Source organism: Chiloscyllium punctatum, chromosome 18 (genome assembly GCF_047496795.1).
Source record: "Chiloscyllium punctatum isolate Juve2018m chromosome 18, sChiPun1.3, whole genome shotgun sequence".
NCBI lineage: Eukaryota > Metazoa > Chordata > Chondrichthyes > Orectolobiformes > Hemiscylliidae > Chiloscyllium > Chiloscyllium punctatum.
Genome location: NC_092756.1, coordinates 85,260,870 through 85,281,048, shown reverse-complemented (window position 1 = coordinate 85,281,048; position 20,179 = coordinate 85,260,870). Strand labels below are relative to the sequence as shown.

Here is a 20,179-nt window from a genome sequence, read left to right as displayed (position 1 = left end):
TTGACACTAAACACACCAATGCCATTGTTCAAATGGTCACAATGTAAACTGCAGGGGTGAAGGGCTAACTCCAACTGGCTGAGACTTTGCCATGGAGGAAGCATCAGGGAACTATTGGCTCCACGAGATACCAGATGATTCAAACAATAAGGATACAAGTCTCTTCTGCCATTTGCAGAGAATGGGTCCTGGTGTCTGACTCCATGCCACTGCTACAAAATGCAAATAAATCAAAAGTTACAAATGCGACTGTTCATTTGAAATGGGAGGCTGGTGTAGCTATTGATTCACTCAGGCAAGCTGTCCAATCATGAAAAAACTATCAAACAGTCGGTGATTTGTTTCGCTTGATTACTCAGACAACATCTCCGTGTTTTCAGTAATCTTTAACTGTACAGTTAGTTGGAGAGTGATGGGTGCAGAAGAAGCTGGGGAATGGGTGGGAGTGATGAAGGAAAGACATTGGGGAGTGTGGTTGGGTGGTGTGGGGGCAAGAGGTTGGGGAGTTTGGGGTGGGGGGAGGGAAGTGAGGTGGTGGCTGGGGGATTGGCAGTAGAGGGAGCCATTGTTGGGCTCAGTCAGTAGGAGACCACCTCCAGGCAGTAGGGCTGGTCCTTCAGATCTCAATAGGCTTGCAGGTGGACTCAGAGCTTACAGCTAGCCTTGGTCATTGGGCTTTAAGGGGTCACTTACCCCATTCCTCTCTACCTTCAAGGATATATACCCTTTCCCATCTAGATCCTGCCTCCTGTAAAACGACTCAAGATGGGATGACATTGGCAAACGAGCACGCCCTTGAATTTTTGTACCTGCTTACCCCCAGACAGCGAACAACATTCGACCCAAGAATACAAGAGGTGGCATGGTGTTTCAATGGTTAGCGCTGCAGCCTCAGCACCAGGGACCCGGGTTCGATTCCCGTCTTGGGTCACTGTCTATGTGGAGTTTGCACATTCTCCCCATATCTACGTGGATCCCCTCTGGGTGCTCCAGTTTCCACCCACAATCCAAAGCTGTGGAGGTTAGGGTGAATTGGCCATGGGAAATTGTCCATAGTAATAGGTGCATTAGGTAAGGGAATGAGTCTAGGTGGGTTACTCTTCAGAGAGTTGGTGTGGACTTGTTAGGCCAAAGGGCCTGTTTCTACACAGTAGGGAATCTAATCTCTAAGACATTGCTTCGCCCTAGTGCAGGACGCTCCCATTTAACAAGTGACCACACTAGCTAGTCCAACACTCACGACAGTGCTGTCCTGTTGGAGGTGCCGTTTCCTACCAACACGAGACGTGGAACCGAAGCCTTGGGCCTATTCTCCAATGCAGATGGAAATGATCCCACGGCCCTGTTTTGAAGAGGAGCAGGCAACATCTCTCCCTGAGTCCTGGTTGAGATTTCTCCTTCAACCAAAGTCACTGCATCTAGTCACACACGTTTTAGTGTTTGTGGGAGCTTGCTGCTGCGTTTCCTATATTACGTGGCTCAGTGGTTAGCACTGCTGCCTCACAGCACCGCTGCCTCACAGCACCAAAGTCCCAGGTTCGGTTCCAGCCTCGGGCGACTGTCTGTGTGGAGTTTGCACATTCTCCCCGTGTCTGCGTGGGTTTCCTCTGGCTACTCCAGTTTCCTCCCACAATCCTCCCACAGGTCGGCGCAGCATGGAGGGCCGAAGGGGCTGTACTGCGCTGTAATGTTCCATGTTCTGTGTGCAGGTCAGGTGAATTGGCCATGCTAAAATGTCCATAATGCTAGATGCGTTAGTCAGAGGGAAATGGGTCTGGGTGGGTTACTCTTAGGAAGATTGGTGTGGACTGGTTGGCCCGAAGGGCCTGCTTTCACACTGTAGGGAATCTAACCAATAAGCAACCGCACTGTAAAAACAAAGTCCATCACTGGCTTTGAAAGGTCTTTGCAACGTCCTGAAAAGCACCAAATTCTGAGCCTCAAATTCAAATATTTAAGGGCTTAAACCCCACTGCAGACAGCCAACTGGACAACACAGAGGCTCACAGTGTGAGGGTAGGGGGTAATTGAATGAGGCACAATGCCCCCAACATCTGGTTAGCCTCATCCTTCCCTTCAACATCCACTCTGAAGATCATTTCCATGATGAAGACAATGGAAAACTCCCTTCCCTCAGGATGAAATACTCTTCCCTCACGAAGAATATCACATAAAACCCCTCAACCCAACTGGAAGGCATACCCACCATGTCACCATCTGCTCTACCATCCAATCTTGGACACATATACAAAGTACTGAAAAGAAACTAAAACCTAACCAACTAACAGATTGATTTTCTCCCAGTGCTGCTGCAGTGTGATCAGTAATTGTTTGGAGATTACAGGCAACTGGGAAGATTGCCAATGGAACAGCAAAGGATAGAAGTCACTTCCCATCCACTGACTCCATCTACACTTCCCACTGCTTCGGGAAGGCAGCCAACATCAGCAAAGATCCCTCCCGCCCCCCAGTTATAATCTCTTCCAACCTCTTCCATCAGAAGCTTAAACATGCGTACCAACAGATTCAAGAGCAGCATCTTCCCCACTGTTGTTAGACTTCTGATCGGACCTCTCAAATTTCAAACTTCATGTTGATCTTGCTCTCTGTACACCACCTCTGTAGCCAGAACATTATATTCCTCGCTCTGACCTACTGTGCTGCACACAAACTGAGGCTTTTCACATGGGACAATAATACATCAAATCATTACCTCACAGCTCTCTGTTCTTAAAATACATTCAAGGGAATATGGGTGTCATTGGCTGGGCCGACATTTTATTGCCTGTCGCTAATTGACTTGGAGAAGGTGATAGTGAGCTGCCTACTTAAGCCACTGCAGTCCTTAAGGGTGGAGGGACACGCACACAGTACTGTTAGGAAAGGAGTGCTGGGATTTCAACCCAGCGATTATGACGGAATGACAATTACAGTTCAAAGTGAGCGAGTACTTGGAGGGCACTTGCAGAGGCACGGCGGATTACTGAGTTAGGAATCCAAAGTGAGGACTACAGATGCTGCAGGTAAGAGTCGAGAGTGTGGTGCTGGGAAAGCACAGCAGGTCAGGCAGCACCCGTGGAGCAGGAGAATCAACGTTTCGGGCATAAGGAATGAGGCTTATGGCCCAAGGGGGCTGATTCCTGATTCATCCCGCATTCTTGATGAAGGGCTTATGCCTGAAACGTCAATTCTCCTACTCCTCAGATGCTGCCTGACTTGCTGTGCTTTCCCAGCGACACCCATGTCGGAGGAATCCAAAGGCCAGTTTACTGCATTGGGGACATGGGTTCAAATCCCACCATGGCAAATTGCAAAATTTGAGGTCAATAAATCTGTGGGATTAAAAGTTAGCTCAATCACCACCTTTTAATGACTGATGTGACAATCCATCTGGTTCTCAAGCACTCTTGTGGGAAAGAAATCTGCCCTGTTTAAACACAGAGATGCTGGAGAAACTCAGGAGGTCTGGCAACATCTATGGGGAGGGAAACAAAATTGACATTGAGTCCAGTATAATTCCTTTTTCAGAATTGTATCAAGCTGCCATCTTAACCAGGTCTGGCCTGTATGCAACCTCAGAGGATGGCCTAGTGGGTATTATCACTGTGCTGCTCATCCAGAGACCCAAGGAACATTCTGGGGGGACCCAGGTTCGAATCCTGCCACAGGCAGTTGTTGGAATTGGAATTAAGAGTTTAATGGTGACCAGGACCCAGGTTCAATTCCACTCTCGGGCGACTGTGTGGAGTTTGCACATGTTCCCCGTAACTGTGTGGTTTCCTCCCACAGTCCAAAGATATGCAGGTTAGGTGAATTGGTCATGCTAAATTGATCCAAGTTGTTGAGAGATGTGTAGGGTAGGGCATTAGTCAGGGGTAAATGTAGAATAATATGGTGGGGGAATGGATTTACTCTTCGGAGGGTCGGTGTGGACTTGTTGGGCTGAAGGGCCTGTTTCCACACTGTAGGGATTGTAGTATGAACCCATTATTGGGGAAAACCTCACCTGGTTCACTCAGGTCCTTCAGGGAGGGAACTGTCGTCATTACTTGGTCTGGGCCTACATGTGATTCCTGACCCATTGCAATGTGGTTGACTCTTAACTGCCCTCTGGGCAATTAGGGAGGGCAGGGCCAGTGATGTCCACATTCCACAAATAGTTAAGAAAAAAAACTTCATACCAACATCAACTTCAGATTCTTGACAGTGCTCAGAAAGAGCCGAGCTAGTCATAGTGTTAGGTCTCATTTAGTTCTCCATTTAAAGTTAACAGGCTTTCTACCATACGGAAGTGAGAGAAGTGTGGGAGAAGCGAGGGTGGGTGATTGTCAGAGGCCCATTCCCCAAGGATCCTTGAAGGCAAAGTGAGATTTTGGCCAACATTGATAAATCCTGGAACACCCGCACACTGAGGGGACGGTTTGGTCACTCAACACATGAGTCAGCAGCTGTTCTGGCAAAACTTCTGTAAGAGATGTGTGAGACTCTTAAACTGAAAAATAAAATGAAACCAGAAAAAAAAACATGTGGGAACATTGATTTTGGGATCAGAGTTGTTGAGGGTGGGGGGTGGAGTGTTTGAGAAGGTGCAGCATGTATCAGCCACATATGTTCCTCATCGTCCTCCCCTCCGACCTGTGTAAAATCGCGACAAGGTGGAAGGTCTGTTTCCCCTTTCTCAACATAGAGCATTGCCAAATCAGAAAGGGAGCTGCATGGCCACAGTTAGACAGGCAGGAGGCTGGAGGAACACAGCAAGGCAGGCAGCATCAGGAGGGACAGGCAGGAGGCTGGAGGAACACAGCAAGGCAGGCAGCATCAGGAGGGACAGGCAGGAGGCTGGAGGAACACAGCAAGGCAGGCAGCATCAGGAGGGACAGGCAGGAGGCTGGAGGAACACAGCAAACCAGGCAGCATCAGGAGGGACAGGCAGGAGGCTGGAGGAACACAGCAAGACAGGCAGCATCAGGAGGGACAGGCAGGAGGCTCAGGCAGGAGGCTGGAGGAACACAGCAAGCCAGGTAGCATCAGGAGGGACAGGCAGGAGGCTGGGAGAACACAGCAAGGCAGGCAGCATCAGGAGGTGGAGAAGTCAACGTTTCGGGTGTAACCTTTCTTCAGGACTTGGGGGTGAGTGTAAGGGGAGCTGCAGATAAAGGGGTGATCGGGGAGGTTGCGTGTGGGGTGTTGAGGTAGGGATAGGTGGACACAGGTCGAGAGTGCAGCCTGGTTGGTTGATGGGAGGAATGAATCTGACCAAGTGTGACCAGGTTTGGTCGCACAACAGAAAATAAAAAAGTTTCCTCATGGCCTCAATGAGGAAGATCCTTGGGCTGCTGGACCCTCTACCCAGGAGCAGATCTTGGAAGGGGATTTTAACCTACATTCCCAAACTGTAGAGATTCTATACAAAAACAAAGGGGTTAGCACTGCTGCCTCCCAGCATCAGGGACCCAGGTTCTTTCCATAGATCTGAAACAGAACCACATCCAGCAAAGTGTTACACTCCAGAAGCTAGGTGCCATCCGGCATAAGAGTGTGACGCTGGAAAAGCACAGCAGGTCAGGCAGCATCTGATGAACAGGAGAGTCGACATTTTGGGCAGAATCCCTTCTGCTCCTCGGATGCTGCCTGACCTGCTGGACTTTTCCAGTGCCACACTCTCCACTCTGACTGCCAGCACCCGCAGTCCTCGTCTTTCTCTAGCAAATACACAGCTGCCAGCCACCCTGCGAGCTCCCCTCCAATCCGCACACCCCAACATGACTTGGAAACACATGCCCGTGCCTTCGCTGCTGGGTCAAAATTCTGGAGCCACCTGCAACACAAGGGCAATTCAAGATGGTGACTCACTACCACCACCTTGAAGGCCCCAAAGGGGTGACCAATAAACATTCCTGATGAAGGGCTATTGCCCGGAACGTCGATTTTCCTGCTCCTCGGATGCTACCTGACCTGCTGTGCTTTTCCAGCACCACCCTAATCTTGACTCTAATCTCTTGCATCTGCAGTACCCATTTCTGCCTAATAAATGCTGCCCCAGCCAGCAACGCCTGCATCCCACGACTGGACAACAAAATGTTAGCTCAAGGGCCCTGGACCGCGGCATCGGCGGCCATTTTAGCAGGAGGCCTGAGCAGAAGGTGAATGACTCCAAGAGGCCCAAATCTGTCAGGAACAGGAGAACAGGGCCCAAGGTTGACCAGTAACGCGACATTTTAACCACACCTTCGGTCGGGGGAGCAGAAGGGCTCTCCACGATTTCCAGGCCTCCTCTCGTGGCCAACGATTGTTCCACACAACCCGGAGTTCAAAAGTGAAATGCTCTGACTGCCTGGCTCTCCCAGAGTGTCATGCTAATGGAGCTTCCAGCTGCTTCCCTCCATTGTCCCAACTCCTCCTGCTTGGGAAGTTGGGAAGCAACATGCTATTGAGGTCTGGTCATCAACAAGTGGTTTACCAGCAGGCTGTCGGGAGATTGTGCACGTACCCTTTCCCTTTCTCCCGACACGGAGCAGCCACGTGGGAATAACACACAGCCACGGCCCACATTCTACTCCCACCCACTCAATAGCCACCCGCGCGGCTCCAAAACCAACCAGAAGGATTGTCAGATCGGCCACCATCTCAGTGAAGGGCCAGGCTGACTCGATGGGCTCCTAAGTTGTCTGGTCTAAGTGTACCCCTTGCTATAAAGTTGGGCCAATGTATGCACAGCAAGATCCCATGGTCCACTGTGTGGGAATAACCAGATTGCCTTTTTTTTCTGAAGTTGATTGAGAGATAACTGTTGGGTGGGATTCCCAGGGTAACTCCCTTGATCTTACAGAGTCAGAAAATTATACAGCACAGGCCTGGGAGGGTTACTCTTTGGAGGGTCAGTGTGGACCTTTTGGGCCGAAGGGCCTGTTTCCACATTGTAGGAATTCTGTGGGCAGCACAGTGGCTTAGTGGTTAGCACTGCTACCTCACAGTGCCAGGGACCTGGGTTCGATTCCACCCTCAGGTGACTGTGCAAACTCCACACAGACATTCTTCCTGTGTCTGTGTGGGTTTCATCTGGGTGCTCCGGTTTCCCCCTCACAGTCCAAAGACGTGCAGGTTAGGGTGGACTGGTCAAAGGAAACTGCCCCATAGTGTTCAGGGATGTGTACGTTAGGTGTAAATGTAGAGTAATGGGGAATGGGTTTGGGTGGGATACTCTTTGGAGGGTCGTTGTGGACTTGTAGGGCCAAAGGGCCTATTTGCATGCTGTAGGGATTCTATGACACAGATCTTCTTAAAATAGTGCAGTGAGATCTTTTGAAACACACCCTGGATGGAATAATAGAGACCTCCACGAGACCATGAGATTTAGGGCCATTCAGCCCATCGTGTCTGCTCCACCACGCCATCATGGCTGATATGTTTCTCAACCTCATCCTCCTACCTTCTCCCCGTGATCCTTGATCCCTTTACCAACCAAGAACTGATCTGTCACTCTCTTAAAGACACTCATGACTGGGCCTTCATGGTCCTCTGCAGCAATAGGTTCCACAGAGTCACCACCCTCCGGTGAAGAAATTCCTCCTCATCTCAGTTCTGAAGGGTCGCCCCCTTCACTCAGAGGCTGTGCCCCTGGGTCCTAGTCTCTCCCAAGAGTGGCTCCAACTCCACTCTGTCCAGGCGCCTCAGTATTCTACAAGTTTCAATCTGACACCAGGCCCTCATCCTTCTCCACTCCATGGAGTACAGGCCCAGCATCCTCGTATTCACCCCCGGGATCATTCTTGTGAGCCTTCTCTGGACCCCCCCCCCCCCCCCCTCCAACATCCCTCCTTAGATAACAGGCCCAAAGCCACTCTTAACATTCCAACTTACTTTGGTTTAAAGATGTTCCCCTCTGTGGGTATGCCCTACTTGACGGCCTAAGTGGTATTACCACTGGACTGTTAATCCAAAGGCCCAGAGAAAATTCTGGGGACCTGGGTTCGAAGCCTTGGCGCGGCAGATGGTGGGATTTGAATTCAACAAACATCTGGAATGAAGAGTCTAATGATGACCACGAATCCATTGTTAAAAAAAAGTCCATCTGGTTCACTCATGTTCTCCACGGAAAGAAACTGCCGTCCCTACCTGGCCAGGCCCTACACGTGATGCCAGACCCACAGCCATGTGACTCTACACTGCCCTCTGGGTAATTAGGGATGGGCAATAAGTGTTGCACAAGGCATTGATGCCCTCATCACGTAAATGGAGTGAGAAACAAACTACCTCAGTATAGATTCGGGCGAGGTTCTTGAGGTCAGAGTCTGGAAAAGGGACTCCCAGCCCCAAAAGAAACCAGCCAAGAGCAGCTTGGGCTGAGCTAGAGAGCTATTGCGTTGTGGAAGTTTTGTCAACATTAAGTCAAGCCTTGGTCTTTTTGTGGCTTCTGTCTCTTTCCTTCCTTCCTTCCGAAGTCCCTGACAAAACCTGCATTGGGACAGTGACCCTGGGATTCCCTGCGGCCTTGCTGAGGTTAGGATTCCCCAACCCGCCCCCTCCCCCTTTTTCTGATCAACTGCGAGACAGCTGCAGTGGCAGACTCTGTGAGACTGCCTGGCAAGGGGGTGCTCAGGCTATAGGCATCCCTCAAAAGCGTAGCTGCCTCCTCGTCCCCTCCCCCGCTCCCACATCAACAAGGTAAAACAAAGTCTAAGCAAAGTCTCTGAACTCCCCAGGTGGAAGCTGGAGCCTGGTGTCTGAGGGGGTGCTATTGTTGCTGGATTTGGAAACGTACAGCACAGAGGAGGCCATTCAGCCCAATGAGATTGCTCTAGCTGCCACAGTCCAGCTGTCTCTTCACAGGTTACAACGCAACAACTCAATTTCCAAAATATTAGATTTTTAAATGCAATTAAAATATTTCACCACCTTTCCACTCACTGAGTTCCAGACGCTCTGGTGAAGATAAAGTCCCTCCTCAAAAGTCCTTCCAACTCTCCTGCTAATTGCATTAAACACATTTGCTCTCTGCACTTGTAGACCTCTCTGTTAAGGGAAATGAATCCTTCCTATCCAGACCGGTCTGTCTATCCTGCTCACTACTTGATCAACCTCCACGAACATCTCTGTATTGCCTCTGCTACTCCAAGGAAAACAAGAGCAAGATAAAAATGCTAAAATATTGCAGTCCTGCCAAATCCCCAAATCTACGTCCTCAAGACTGTGTGCATTTCTCCAGCTGTGGTCTAGCTACTGCTTTACATAGTTCCAGCCATAACCTCCCAGTTCTTGCACCCCCATGCCTCAGATCACAAACTGAAGCATCCCACACGCTCGGAATGACAATTGATTTGGAAAGGGTTAGGGTTTGGTGACCTGGATGTCATGGTTACTGAAGGAAGCTTGCAGACAGTGAAGATGGTCAGTGGTATGTTAGCCTTCATAGTGAGAGGTTAGAGTACAGGGAGCAAGGATGTCCTGCTGTAATTATACCGGGCCTTGATGAGACCACACCCTGCTGTGTGTAGTCTTGGTCTCCTTATTAGATTCTCCTACAGCGTGGAAACAGGCCCTTCGGCCCAATAAGTCCACACTGACCCTCTGAAGAGTAACCCTACCTGACCCATTTCCCTCTGACTAATGCAGCTAACACCACGGGCAATTTAGCATGGTCAATCCACCCTGACCTGCACACCTTTGGACTGTGGGAGGAAACCGGAGCACCCGGAGGAAACCCACGCAGACACGGGGAGAATGTGCAAACTCCACACAGTCAGTTGTCCCGAGGCCGGAAGCAGACCTGGGACCCTGGCATTGTGAGGCAGCAGTGCTAACCACTGAGCCACCGTGCTGCCCCTGAAGGAGGACGTTCTAGCTACAGAGGGAGTGCAATGGAGATTTACAGACTGATTCCTGGGATGACAAGATTGATGTATGGACAGTTAGGTCTATATTTATTAGAGTTTAGATCAATGGTGCGGGCGAGATCTGATAGAAACCTATAATATTCAGACAGGACGAGAAAAGGTCTAGGTTTCCCATGACCAGGGAACACAGCCTGAAGAAACCAGTTTGAGTATTTAGTTTGTGATGGGGATTAACAGAGATATTAGTTTGATTTGATTTATTGTTGTCGCATATACTGAGATACTGTGAAAAGAACTGTTCTGCATGCTATCCGGACAAACCATACCTTACAGGAGTACATCAGGGTGATGGAACAGAATGCAGAATATAGTGTTACAGCTACATAGAAGGTGCAGAGAAAGATCAACTCTAACGTATGAGGGGTGTGTTCATAACTCTGACGATAGCGGGGAAGAAGCTGTCCTCGAATCTGTTGGTCTGTGTTTTCAACCTTTTATATTTTCTGCCTAACGGAAGAGAGTATAAGAGAATGATGAGCCCAGGGAATTCTCTGCCATAAAAAAGCAGTTGAGGTCGAAACATTGAACATTTTCAAGGAGTCAGATGGAGTCATAGATATACAAAGCACAGAAACAGACCCTTCGGTCCAACTCGTCCATGCCGACCAGATATCCTAAATAGGTCTAGTCCCATTGGCCTATATCCCTCCAAACCCTTCCTATTCATATACGCGTCCTAATGCCTTTCAAATGTTGTAATTGTACCAGCCTCCACCACTTCCTCTGGCAGCACATTCCATACATGTACCACCCTCTGTGTGAAAAAGTTACCCTTTAGAGTTGGAAGGTTAAAAGGTATGGGAGACAAGGTGAGAACAGGGGACAGAGTTGGATGATCCGCCATGAACACTGCAGCAGGCTCAAAGGGCCGAATGGCCTTCTCCTGCTCTGATAATATGTAGAAGCACAGTTTATCTCCCCGTGCTGCTGCCATCAAGGATTCGTGGACATGTATGGCCAAATTGACTCCATTATTCTGTCCATCTCCATGGCCTCATAGCTCATTGGAATGTCAACACATCACCTCACACTTCTCAGGATTAAATTCCATTCGCCACTTTCATGCTCATTTCATCAATTCACCATTTCTTCCAGCAGCGCCCAGCTTGGTTCCTCATTCTCACCCACACAGCCAATGGTTAGATCATCCTGACATTTACATCTCATTCATTGACAAATCCATCAGAAAAAGTGAGCATCCTGGTACAGAGGTCCAGATAGGCAAATGGGAAAAGGTCTTCCAGTTACACAAATACCCATCAACCATTGCTCTTATGCTCCTGTAAGTGAGTCCATTTTAGATTCAACTTTTGCTTTCCCTTGGATCTATCACTACATCAACACTCTACCCTCTCCTCACCCAAAACCCTGACCCACTCCCCCTCCGTTTATCTGCAGCTCCCCTCACCCCCAGTCATGAAGAAGGGTTCCACCCGAAACGTTGACTTCTCCACCTCCTGATGCTGCCTGCCTTGCTGTGATCCTCCAGCCTCCTGCCTGTCCCTCCTGATGCTGCCTGCCTTGCTGTGTTCCTCCAGCCTCCTGCCTGTCCCTCCTGAAGCTGCCTGGTTTGCTGTGTTCCTCCAGCCTCCTGCCTGTCCCTCCTGATGCTGCCTGCCTTGCTGTGTTCCTCCAGCCTCCTGCCTGTCCCTCCTGATGCTGCCTGCCTTGCTGTGTTCTTCCAGCCTCCTGCCTGTCCCTCCTGATGCTGCCTGCCTTGCTGTGTTCCTCCAGCCTCCTGCCTGTCCCTCCTGATGCTGCCAGGATTGCTGTGTGCTTCCAGCCAACTGCTGATCTACCTTGGGTTCCAGCATCTACAGGTTTTTTTTGTCTCTAACACTGGATTGTTGGCTGGGATGGTGGAACCAAGAGTCTTGGCATTATTGCAACTGGATGCCACACTGAGGGGTGGCAGGGAGGTGGGTGTTTAGAATGCAGGAAGTACAACAGGATAAAAGCAACTTTTGATTCACATCATATACACGATTGTGTGAAATGGATAAGACAATGCAGCTGCTATCGTTACCAGTAACAGGATATAACGAGCACACAACGAACAGGGTGCGTAGAAGTGAAGCTCTTCATGCTTAAGATACTAATCTTTTCTCATGCAAAATGTTTGATAAGAGCAAACCAACATTTTCCATTTTAATGCCAGACTCATTGCATCCATTACTCACCCTTTCTGCTCTTCAACGCTTGACCCTCTGAATGCATTTTAAAGTCAAACACATGGCGAGAGAATGTCAAACAGTTACAGCTCAAGTCATGTCATTCTCAAGTCTTCGGTTATCATTGGGTCTGGACCCAACTTCCCTCCAATTCTGGCCTCAGAGATCCCTGACTTCCATTGCTTCAACTTTGGATGGGAGTACCTTCAATTGCACAGACCCAGACCACTGCACGTCTCTCCCACGTCCATTCAGATTCCCCTCAACGCCTACCTTTTTAAGCCGGCCTACATTGTGAAGTGGGACTTTCAGCTGATTGTGAAGTAAAATGGGAAAAGCCCGATCAGTTCAAAGAAATTGCTGCCAACACAAATAGTCATGATTTGGAGACACTGGTGTTGGACTGGGGTGTACAAAGTTAAAAATCACGCAACAACAATCCTTCACCTGATGAAGGAGCAGTGCTCCGAAAGCGAGTGCTTCCAAATAAATCTGTTCAACTATAATCTGGTGTTGTGCGATTTTTAACTTTGAACACAAATAGTGTTTAGTGCACTTGCTCCCAGCTTGCTTGTTACAGTAAACATCTTAAAACATGAGATCTTGTTCTGTCAATTGGAAATTCTTCTCTTTCCAAAGTTCCTGGCCTTCATTGGAATTGTAACAACTACGCAATGACCAGGCTTATGAAGCACTTAATTACCTGCGAAGTGCTTGGGGCATCCTGAGGTCATACAAGGTACCATGGAAATGCCAATTCTTCCCTTCTGTTAGGGCAGATGACCAAAGGCCATGTCAAAGAAGTAGCAGTTAAAGACAGCAAAAGTGCGAGCTGTGCACAAAATGATTTGGAGGAGCCAAGAGACTTGGAATGAGATCAATTGGCCATTGAATGAAACACTAACTGTGCCTCTCCAGCCCAGAAACCCATTTTGAAATTTGTGTGTGATCAGTCACAGGATGTTGTGTCCCTCCACCCCTGTGGTTTCAATTTCTCAGGTGGTGTAGAGGCCTCGAAGAATAATTGCATGTGTAGAGTATGGATAGGGCCCTCTCCAGTTTCATAGTATCCTATAACAGGGTGACCAAAACTGAATACATTACTCAGAAGAGGCCTCACCAACATCCCATCCAACCTCAACATAACCTCTCAACTCCTATACTCAAAGTTCTGAGCAATGAAGGTGAGCTTTGACCTTAAACCTTTGCCCCATAAACCCTGCACATTCTACCTTTTCAGAGAACTGTTACATTCTCTTCTGAATGTTTCCATTGAACTTGCCTCCACCACACTCCTCGGCAGCACGTGCCACTTGCTATGTTTGACAAAATGCTTTCTCCCCTCACGTCACTTTTACGTCTTTGACCAGTTACTTGAAATCTGCGTTCTCACCCCTTCACCAATGGGAACAGCTCCACCCTCTCGACACTGCCCGAGCTCCTCACGATTTTGAGCATCGCCACCCAGTCTCCCATCATCTGTCTTCCCTTCAGGAAGCAGAGTCCCCGACTTCCCCAATTCACCAGTGCAATTCTTTCCCCTGCTGAAGACCAAGTTGCAAAATTTCCAAACCTGCGCAGTTTCCAGAGGTTGAAACATGCCAAGGATTATAAAACTAAGAGGTGGAGGTTAAGTTACAGATCAGCAAAAGGAACAGACTCAAGGAGGCTGAATGACCTCCCCCAGTTGGCATGTGCCAAAAGTTACTGGGGATAGGAAATCCCCCTGTTTTAAGACCAACGCAGTATTGAAAGTGTTTTGGTGTTCAGAAGTAAGGGTGCCTTGCTGCAGTTATACAGAGCCTTGGTGAGACCAGACCTAGAGTATTGTGTGCAGTTTCAGCCTCCTGGCCCAAGAGAGGTTATATTTGCCTTCGAGTAAGTGCAGAAGAGGTACATGAGGCTGATACTCAGGATGAAAGGACTGTCTTATGGGCACAGATTGTTTCAACTGGGCCTGTATTCACTAGAGATTAGAAAAATGAGAGGCAATCTGATTGAAACGTATAAAATTCTAACGGGGTTGGACAGACCAGATGGAGACAGGCTGTTTCCCCTGTCTGGGGACAATTTCAGGACCATTCAGGACTGAAGAGGAAACAACAAGTCTTTATTCAAAGACTAGTGAGCCTGCTGAATTGTCAGTGAGTGAGGCACTGAATGTATTCGAGAAGGCGGCAGATTTTATTTAAATTTTTAAAGATATCGGGGTATGGGGATTAAAGAGCAAGAACATAGGATTGGGATAGAGGATCAACCATGATATTGTTTAGATTTTAAGGGTATAAAGGGTATGGGGGGGGAAAATTGAGTTAAAAAAATCAAAGTTGATATTAACATTTTAAGGGCGTCAAAGGGAGAAGGCGAGAATATAGGACTGAGTGGGAGAATCAACCTTAATACGATGGAGGCTAAAATGATTGCAACATTTAAGAGGCATTTGGATGGGTATGTGAATAGAAAGGGTTTAAGAGGGATATGGGCCGGGTGCTGGCAGGTGGGACTAGATTGGGTTGGGATATCAGGTCGGCATGGATGGGTTGGACTGAAGGGTCTGTTTCTGTGCTGTACATCTCTATGACTATTTACGGTTGTCAGAGGGTAGAGAAAAAGCAGAGAATGTATGTGGCATTGAGATAGAGGCATGGCAGTGAGATTCAGATTAAGAGCATCAAATGGTGTGGGGAGAAAGAATATTCCGTTGAGTTAGAAGATCAACCACGATATTGCACAGATTTTAAAGGTCAAAAGGTTTGGAGGAGAGAATTGAGGATCAGGCATGATCCATCTGCCTCACCGCACCAGGATCCCAGGTTCGATTCCAGCCTCGGGCAACTGTCTATGTGGAGTTTGCACATTCTCCCTGTGTCTGCGTGAGTTTCCTCCGGGTGCTCCGGTTTCCTCCCACAGTCCAAAGATGTGCAGGTCAGATGAATTGGCCATGCTAAATTGCCCGTAGTGTTAGGTGCATTAGTCAGAGGGAAATGAGGCTGGGTGGGTTACTCTTCAGAGGGTCAGTGTGGACTGGTTGGGCTGAAGGGCCTGTTTCCACACTGTAGGGGATCTAATCTAAATCTATCGAAATGGGGCAGCAGTCTCGAGGGGCCGAATGGCCTACTCTTGCTATTTTCTAACTGAAAAAGCATCAAAAGGATGTCGCGGAGCTTGCCTTCTCCACTCAGTCAGGCAGTAGATGCTGGCTTAGCACAACAAAAACAAAACACAAATAACTTTTTTTATTTCTTAAAAAAGAAAGAAAATAGACAAATCCGCCCACCTGCTCCCAAACTCTGGAGATCCAAGTTTCCAGTAGCAGTTCCAGCCTGGATTTGTGGAACCTGCGAGTGGTTTTGATGGCGATGAAGATGTCCCTCAGCTCCACCTGATGTTCCCGGTCAGGGGACCTGGAGTGAGCGAGTCCCCGAGCCGCTGGTGCCCGCTCACTCAGCGGCCGCTCCCCGGCACCGCGGCCGCTCAGGGCGACTGAAAGCCGGCTCGCCCGCAGCCCGCGCCCGCTGCTCTCCTCTCGCCTCTGGTAACCCACCACAGCCACCAACAAAAAAGTGACCGTGGCCCCAAACAGGGTCAGAAAAATCTTCTTCAAACACAGGCGCATCTTGCCTCCCTCTTCCTTGTGTGTGTGTGTTTTTTTGTTTAAATCTTAAACGTGCGAGAACGAAATCCAATTTAAACTGTACTGCCACATTCTTCAGTCAGTCCGAGCCACGTTTTGAACTCTTGAGTCCTACTGTTGTAAAGGGACCCATCGACATTTCCATTAAAACCCCGCTCCCTTCTTAAATTCCACTGACTTTTAAGCTAGAGTTGTACAACCGTGAGAGCATAAGGATGTACTAACTGGTCCGCAACTCTCTCTGTGTCTCTCTCTCTGATGCCTCTATCTAACTGTGCTTTCACATCCCCACTGTTCCACCTGTCTGCTGAGCGTGTCTCAACTTGTCACAACTTCTGGAGCAGGTTCCCTGTGTCAATTGCGTGAAATCAGATAAGGAGAAGGGAGGTGACAGGCTGGACTGGCCAATGGTTAACGAGGTTTGAGGGAGGAGGATGGGGTCAGAAGGAGGGAGACTCCCACCCACAATTGCATGGGGTAAGGGGCGGGGGGAAGAGGCATTTTTTTAACGCTTTGAAAGCCGCTACTTTCTTGCCCTACCAACCCATTCTTCTGTGTAAACATAAGCTCAGCTGTTCTGAAGAAGAGTTACACCCGAAACGTTGACTTCTCCACTTCCTGATGCTGCCTGCCTTGCTGTGTTCTCCCAGCCTCCTGCCTGTCCCTCCTGATGCTGCCTGTCTTGCTGTGTTCCTCCAGCCACCTGCCTGTCCCTCCTGATGCTGCCTGTCTTGCTGTGTTCCTCCAGCCACCTGCCTGTCCCTCCTGATGCTGCCTGTCTTGCTGTGTTCCTCCAGCCTCCTGCCTGTCCCTCCTGATGCTGCCTGTCTTGCTGTGTTCCTCCAGCCTCCTGCCTGTCCCTCCTGATGCTGCCTGACTTGCTGTGTTCCTCCAGCCTCCTGCCTGTCTGCTTTGGATTCCAGCCTCTGCAGTTTTGTTTTGTCTGGAACACAGGTTCACACTGCTGCCTTCACTTCCTGCTTGGACCAAGTTAAAAATCACACAACACCAGGTTATCGTCCAACAGGTTTATTTGGAAGCACTAGCTTTCGGAGCACTGCTCTTTCATCAGGTAACTACTGGGACAGGACCATAGGACACAGAATTTATAGTAAAACAGCATAACAGCAATCTAGGTTTGCTCAATATATCATTTTAGTTGTATGTCACTGTGATCTTTTGCTATAATTCTGTGTCTTATGATCCTGTCCCACTAGCTACCTGATGAAGGAGCAGCGTTCCAAAAGCTAGTGCTTCCAAACAAAACCTGTTGGACGATAACCTTGAAGAAAGGGGGGACTGCAGATGCTGGAGATCAGTGTCAAACGCTGTGGCGCTGGAAAAGCACAGCTGGTCAGGCAGCATCCGAGGAGCAGGAGGATCGAGGTTTTGAGCATCAGCTCTTCATCAGGAACATTTCTGGCGTTGTGTGATTTTTAACCTTGTCCGCCCCAGTCCAACACCGGCTCCTCACATCACGTCTGCGTAGAGTTTGCACATCCTCCCCATGCCTGTGTAGGTTTCCTCCGGGTGCTCGGGTTTCCTCCCACAGGTTAGGATGGATTGGCCACGCTAAATTGACACGTGGTGCCCAGAGATGCGCAGGCGAGGTGGGTTAGCCAGGGTTACAGGGATGGGGGTCAGCGGGTGATTCTGGGCGGGATGCTCTTCCGAGGGTTGTGTGGACTCGATGGGCCGAACAGCCTGCTTCCACACTGTGGGGATTCTGTGATTCTACAACTTAGGGACAGGCCTGCGCATGTACTGACCCTGATGCCACTCGCTTTTCGATCAACACAAGTAGAGCTTCCTCAGAAACAAAAACAGAAGTTGCTGGAAAAGCTCAGCAGCTCTGGCAGCATCCACGGAGAGAAATCAGAGTTAATGTTTCGGGTCCAGATTGTGGAGAGATGACCAGTGACCCTTCCTCAGAACAATCTGGACCTGAAACATTAACTCTGATTTCTCTCTGTCGATGCTGCCAGACCTGCTGAGCTTTTCCAACAATTTCTGCTTTTGCTGCTGATTTACAGCATCTGTGGGGTTTTTTTTGTCAGTTTTTAATTAACAAAGTTTCCTCAACTCTTTGGAACTCAAAATAAAGTTCTTTTAAAATAAAAACGATATTTCGTCAATTCCGCTCCCCATCAAACACTCTGGGGACAGGGGCAACAAGGGGTTAAAAAACAGAGAAACATTTCTTCTTGCTTGAACAGAAAATAAAGTTCCTGTCACATTAAAAACTCTGGGAACAGGGACAATAGGGAGTTGGGAATAAAAACTCCTCAAGTTCTTTCAAGGGGTCCAAAACGATTATTGGAAATTTTTTAAAAAAAAGCCCCTGCAGCACCGCCACACTGAAACCCAACACAAATTCAAAACGTCAAACAGGAACTTATACAACGGAACAGAAACTTAACCAAATTAAAATGCCATTTTCGAGGCTGATGATGCATTCCGAAAATGAAGGAGCTGGTCACAGACTTTAGGAAGCGAGTGGAGGTCACTACCCTGTCTGTAACAATGGTGCAAAAGATGCAATGGGATCGGTAAATGGGGAGAGAGACACTGCAGACAGGAGAGGGAGTGGGGCCACCTGGGACCTTGCTATTTGAAAAGCAAAGAACACACTACAATCAAAAATGTTCCCTCTCTAGACTGCATAGGTTGGTTGACATTGCATGAGTAAACAAGGTCCTTACACTTTTAAGTACCGGCCATAATTTTCTGCAGCATGTCAAATTGACAATTACTGTATATAGCTGAAAATGTGTTGCTGGAAAAGCGCAGCGGGTCAGGCAGCATCCAAGGAGCAGGAGAATCGACGTTTCGGGCATCAGCCCTTCTTCAGGAATGAGGAAAGTGTGTCCAGCAGGCTAAGATAAAAGGTAGGGAGGATGGACTTGGGGGAGGGGCGTTGGGAATGCGATAGGTGGAGGGAGGTCAAGGTGAGGGTGATAAGCTGGAGTGGGGTGGGGGCGGAGAGGTCAGGAAGAAGATTGCAGGTTAGGAAGGCGGTGCTGAGTTCGAGGGATTTGACTGAGACAAGGTGGGGGGAGGGGAAATGAGGAAACTGGAGAAATCTGAGTTCATCCCTTGTGGTTGGAGGGTTCCCAGGTGGAAGATGAGGCGCTCTTCCTCCAACCGTCGTGTTGCCATGGTCTGGCGATGGAGGAGTCCAAGGACCTGCATGTCCTTGGTGGAGTGGGAGGGGGAGTTGAAGTGTTGGGCTACGGGGTGGTTGGGTTGGTTGGTCCGGGTGTCCCAGAGGTGTTCTCTGAAACGTTCCGCAAGTGGGCGGCCTGTCTCCCCAATATAGAGGAGGCCACATCGGGTGCAGCGGATGCAATAGATGATGTGTGTGGAGATGCAGGTGAATTTGTGGCGGATATGGAAGGATCCCTTGGGGCCTTGGAGGGAAGTAAGGGGGGAGGTGTGGGCCCAGGTTTTGCATTTCTTGCGGTTGCTGGGGAAGGTGCCGGGAGTGGAGGTTGGGTTGGTGGGGGGTGTGGACCTGACGAGGGAGTCACGGAGGGAGTGGTCTTTTCGGAACACTGATAGGGGAGGGGAGGGAAATATGTCCCTGGTGGTAGGGTCCGTTTGGAGGTGGCGGAAATGACGGCAGATGATACGCTGGACATGGAGGTTGGTGGGGTGGTTGGTGAGGACCAATGGGGTTCTGTCCTGGTGGTGGTTGGAGGGGCAGGGCTCAAGGGTGGAGGAGTGGGAAGTGGAAGAGATGTGGTGGAGGGCATCGTCGACTACGTCTGGGTGGAAATTGCGGTCCTTGAAGAAGGAAGCCATCTGGGTTGTACGGTTTTGGAACTGGTCCTCCTGGGAGCAGATGCAGCGGAGACGAAGGAATTGGGAATATGGGATGGCGTTTTTACAGGGGGCAGGGTGGGAGGAGGTGTAGTCTAGGTAGCTGTGGGAATCGGTTGGTTTATAGTAAATGTCCGTGTCGATTCGGTCACCCGAGATAGAAATGGAAAGGTCGAGGAAGGGGAGGGAGGAGTCTGAGACGGTCCAGATGAATTTGAGGTCAGGGTGGAAAGTGTTGGTAAAGTGGATGAACTGTTCAACCTCCTCGTGGGAGCACGAGGCAGCGCCGATACAGTCATCGATGTAGCGGAGGAAAAGGTGGGGTTGGGGCCAGTGTAGCTGCGGAAGATGGACTGTTCCACATATCCTACGAAGAGGCAGACATAGCTGGGGCCCATGCGGGTGCCCATGGCTACTCCTTTGGTTTGGAGGAAGTGGGAGGATTGGAAAGAGAAGTTGTTCAGAATGAGGACCTGTTCAGTCAGTCGAAGGAGGGTGTCGGTGGAAGGACACTGGTTGGTTTGGCGGGAAAGGAAGAAGTGGAGGGCTTTAAGTCCTTCGTGATGGGGGATGGGGTGTAGAGGGACTGGATGTCCATGGTGAAGATTAGGCGTTGGGGACCGGGGAAGCGAAAATCATGGAGGAGGTAGAGGGCGTGG

The 20,179-nt window shown here is 49.3% G+C and overlaps 1 protein-coding gene across 1 annotated transcript in view; it reads right to left on the bottom strand.

Annotated features, from left to right (window-relative positions):
* The window catches only part of LOC140489276 (beta-1,3-N-acetylglucosaminyltransferase lunatic fringe-like), a 54,149-nt gene extending 38,118 nt beyond the window's left edge, over positions 1–16,031 (bottom strand). Inside the window, exon 1 of the mRNA XM_072588647.1 lies at positions 15,342–16,031. Coding sequence (XP_072444748.1) covers positions 15,342–15,680 — 339 coding nt within the window. The 5' untranslated portion in view covers positions 15,681–16,031. The remainder of the gene's footprint in view (positions 1–15,341) is intronic.
* Positions 16,032–20,179: the final 4,148 nt, after the last annotated feature.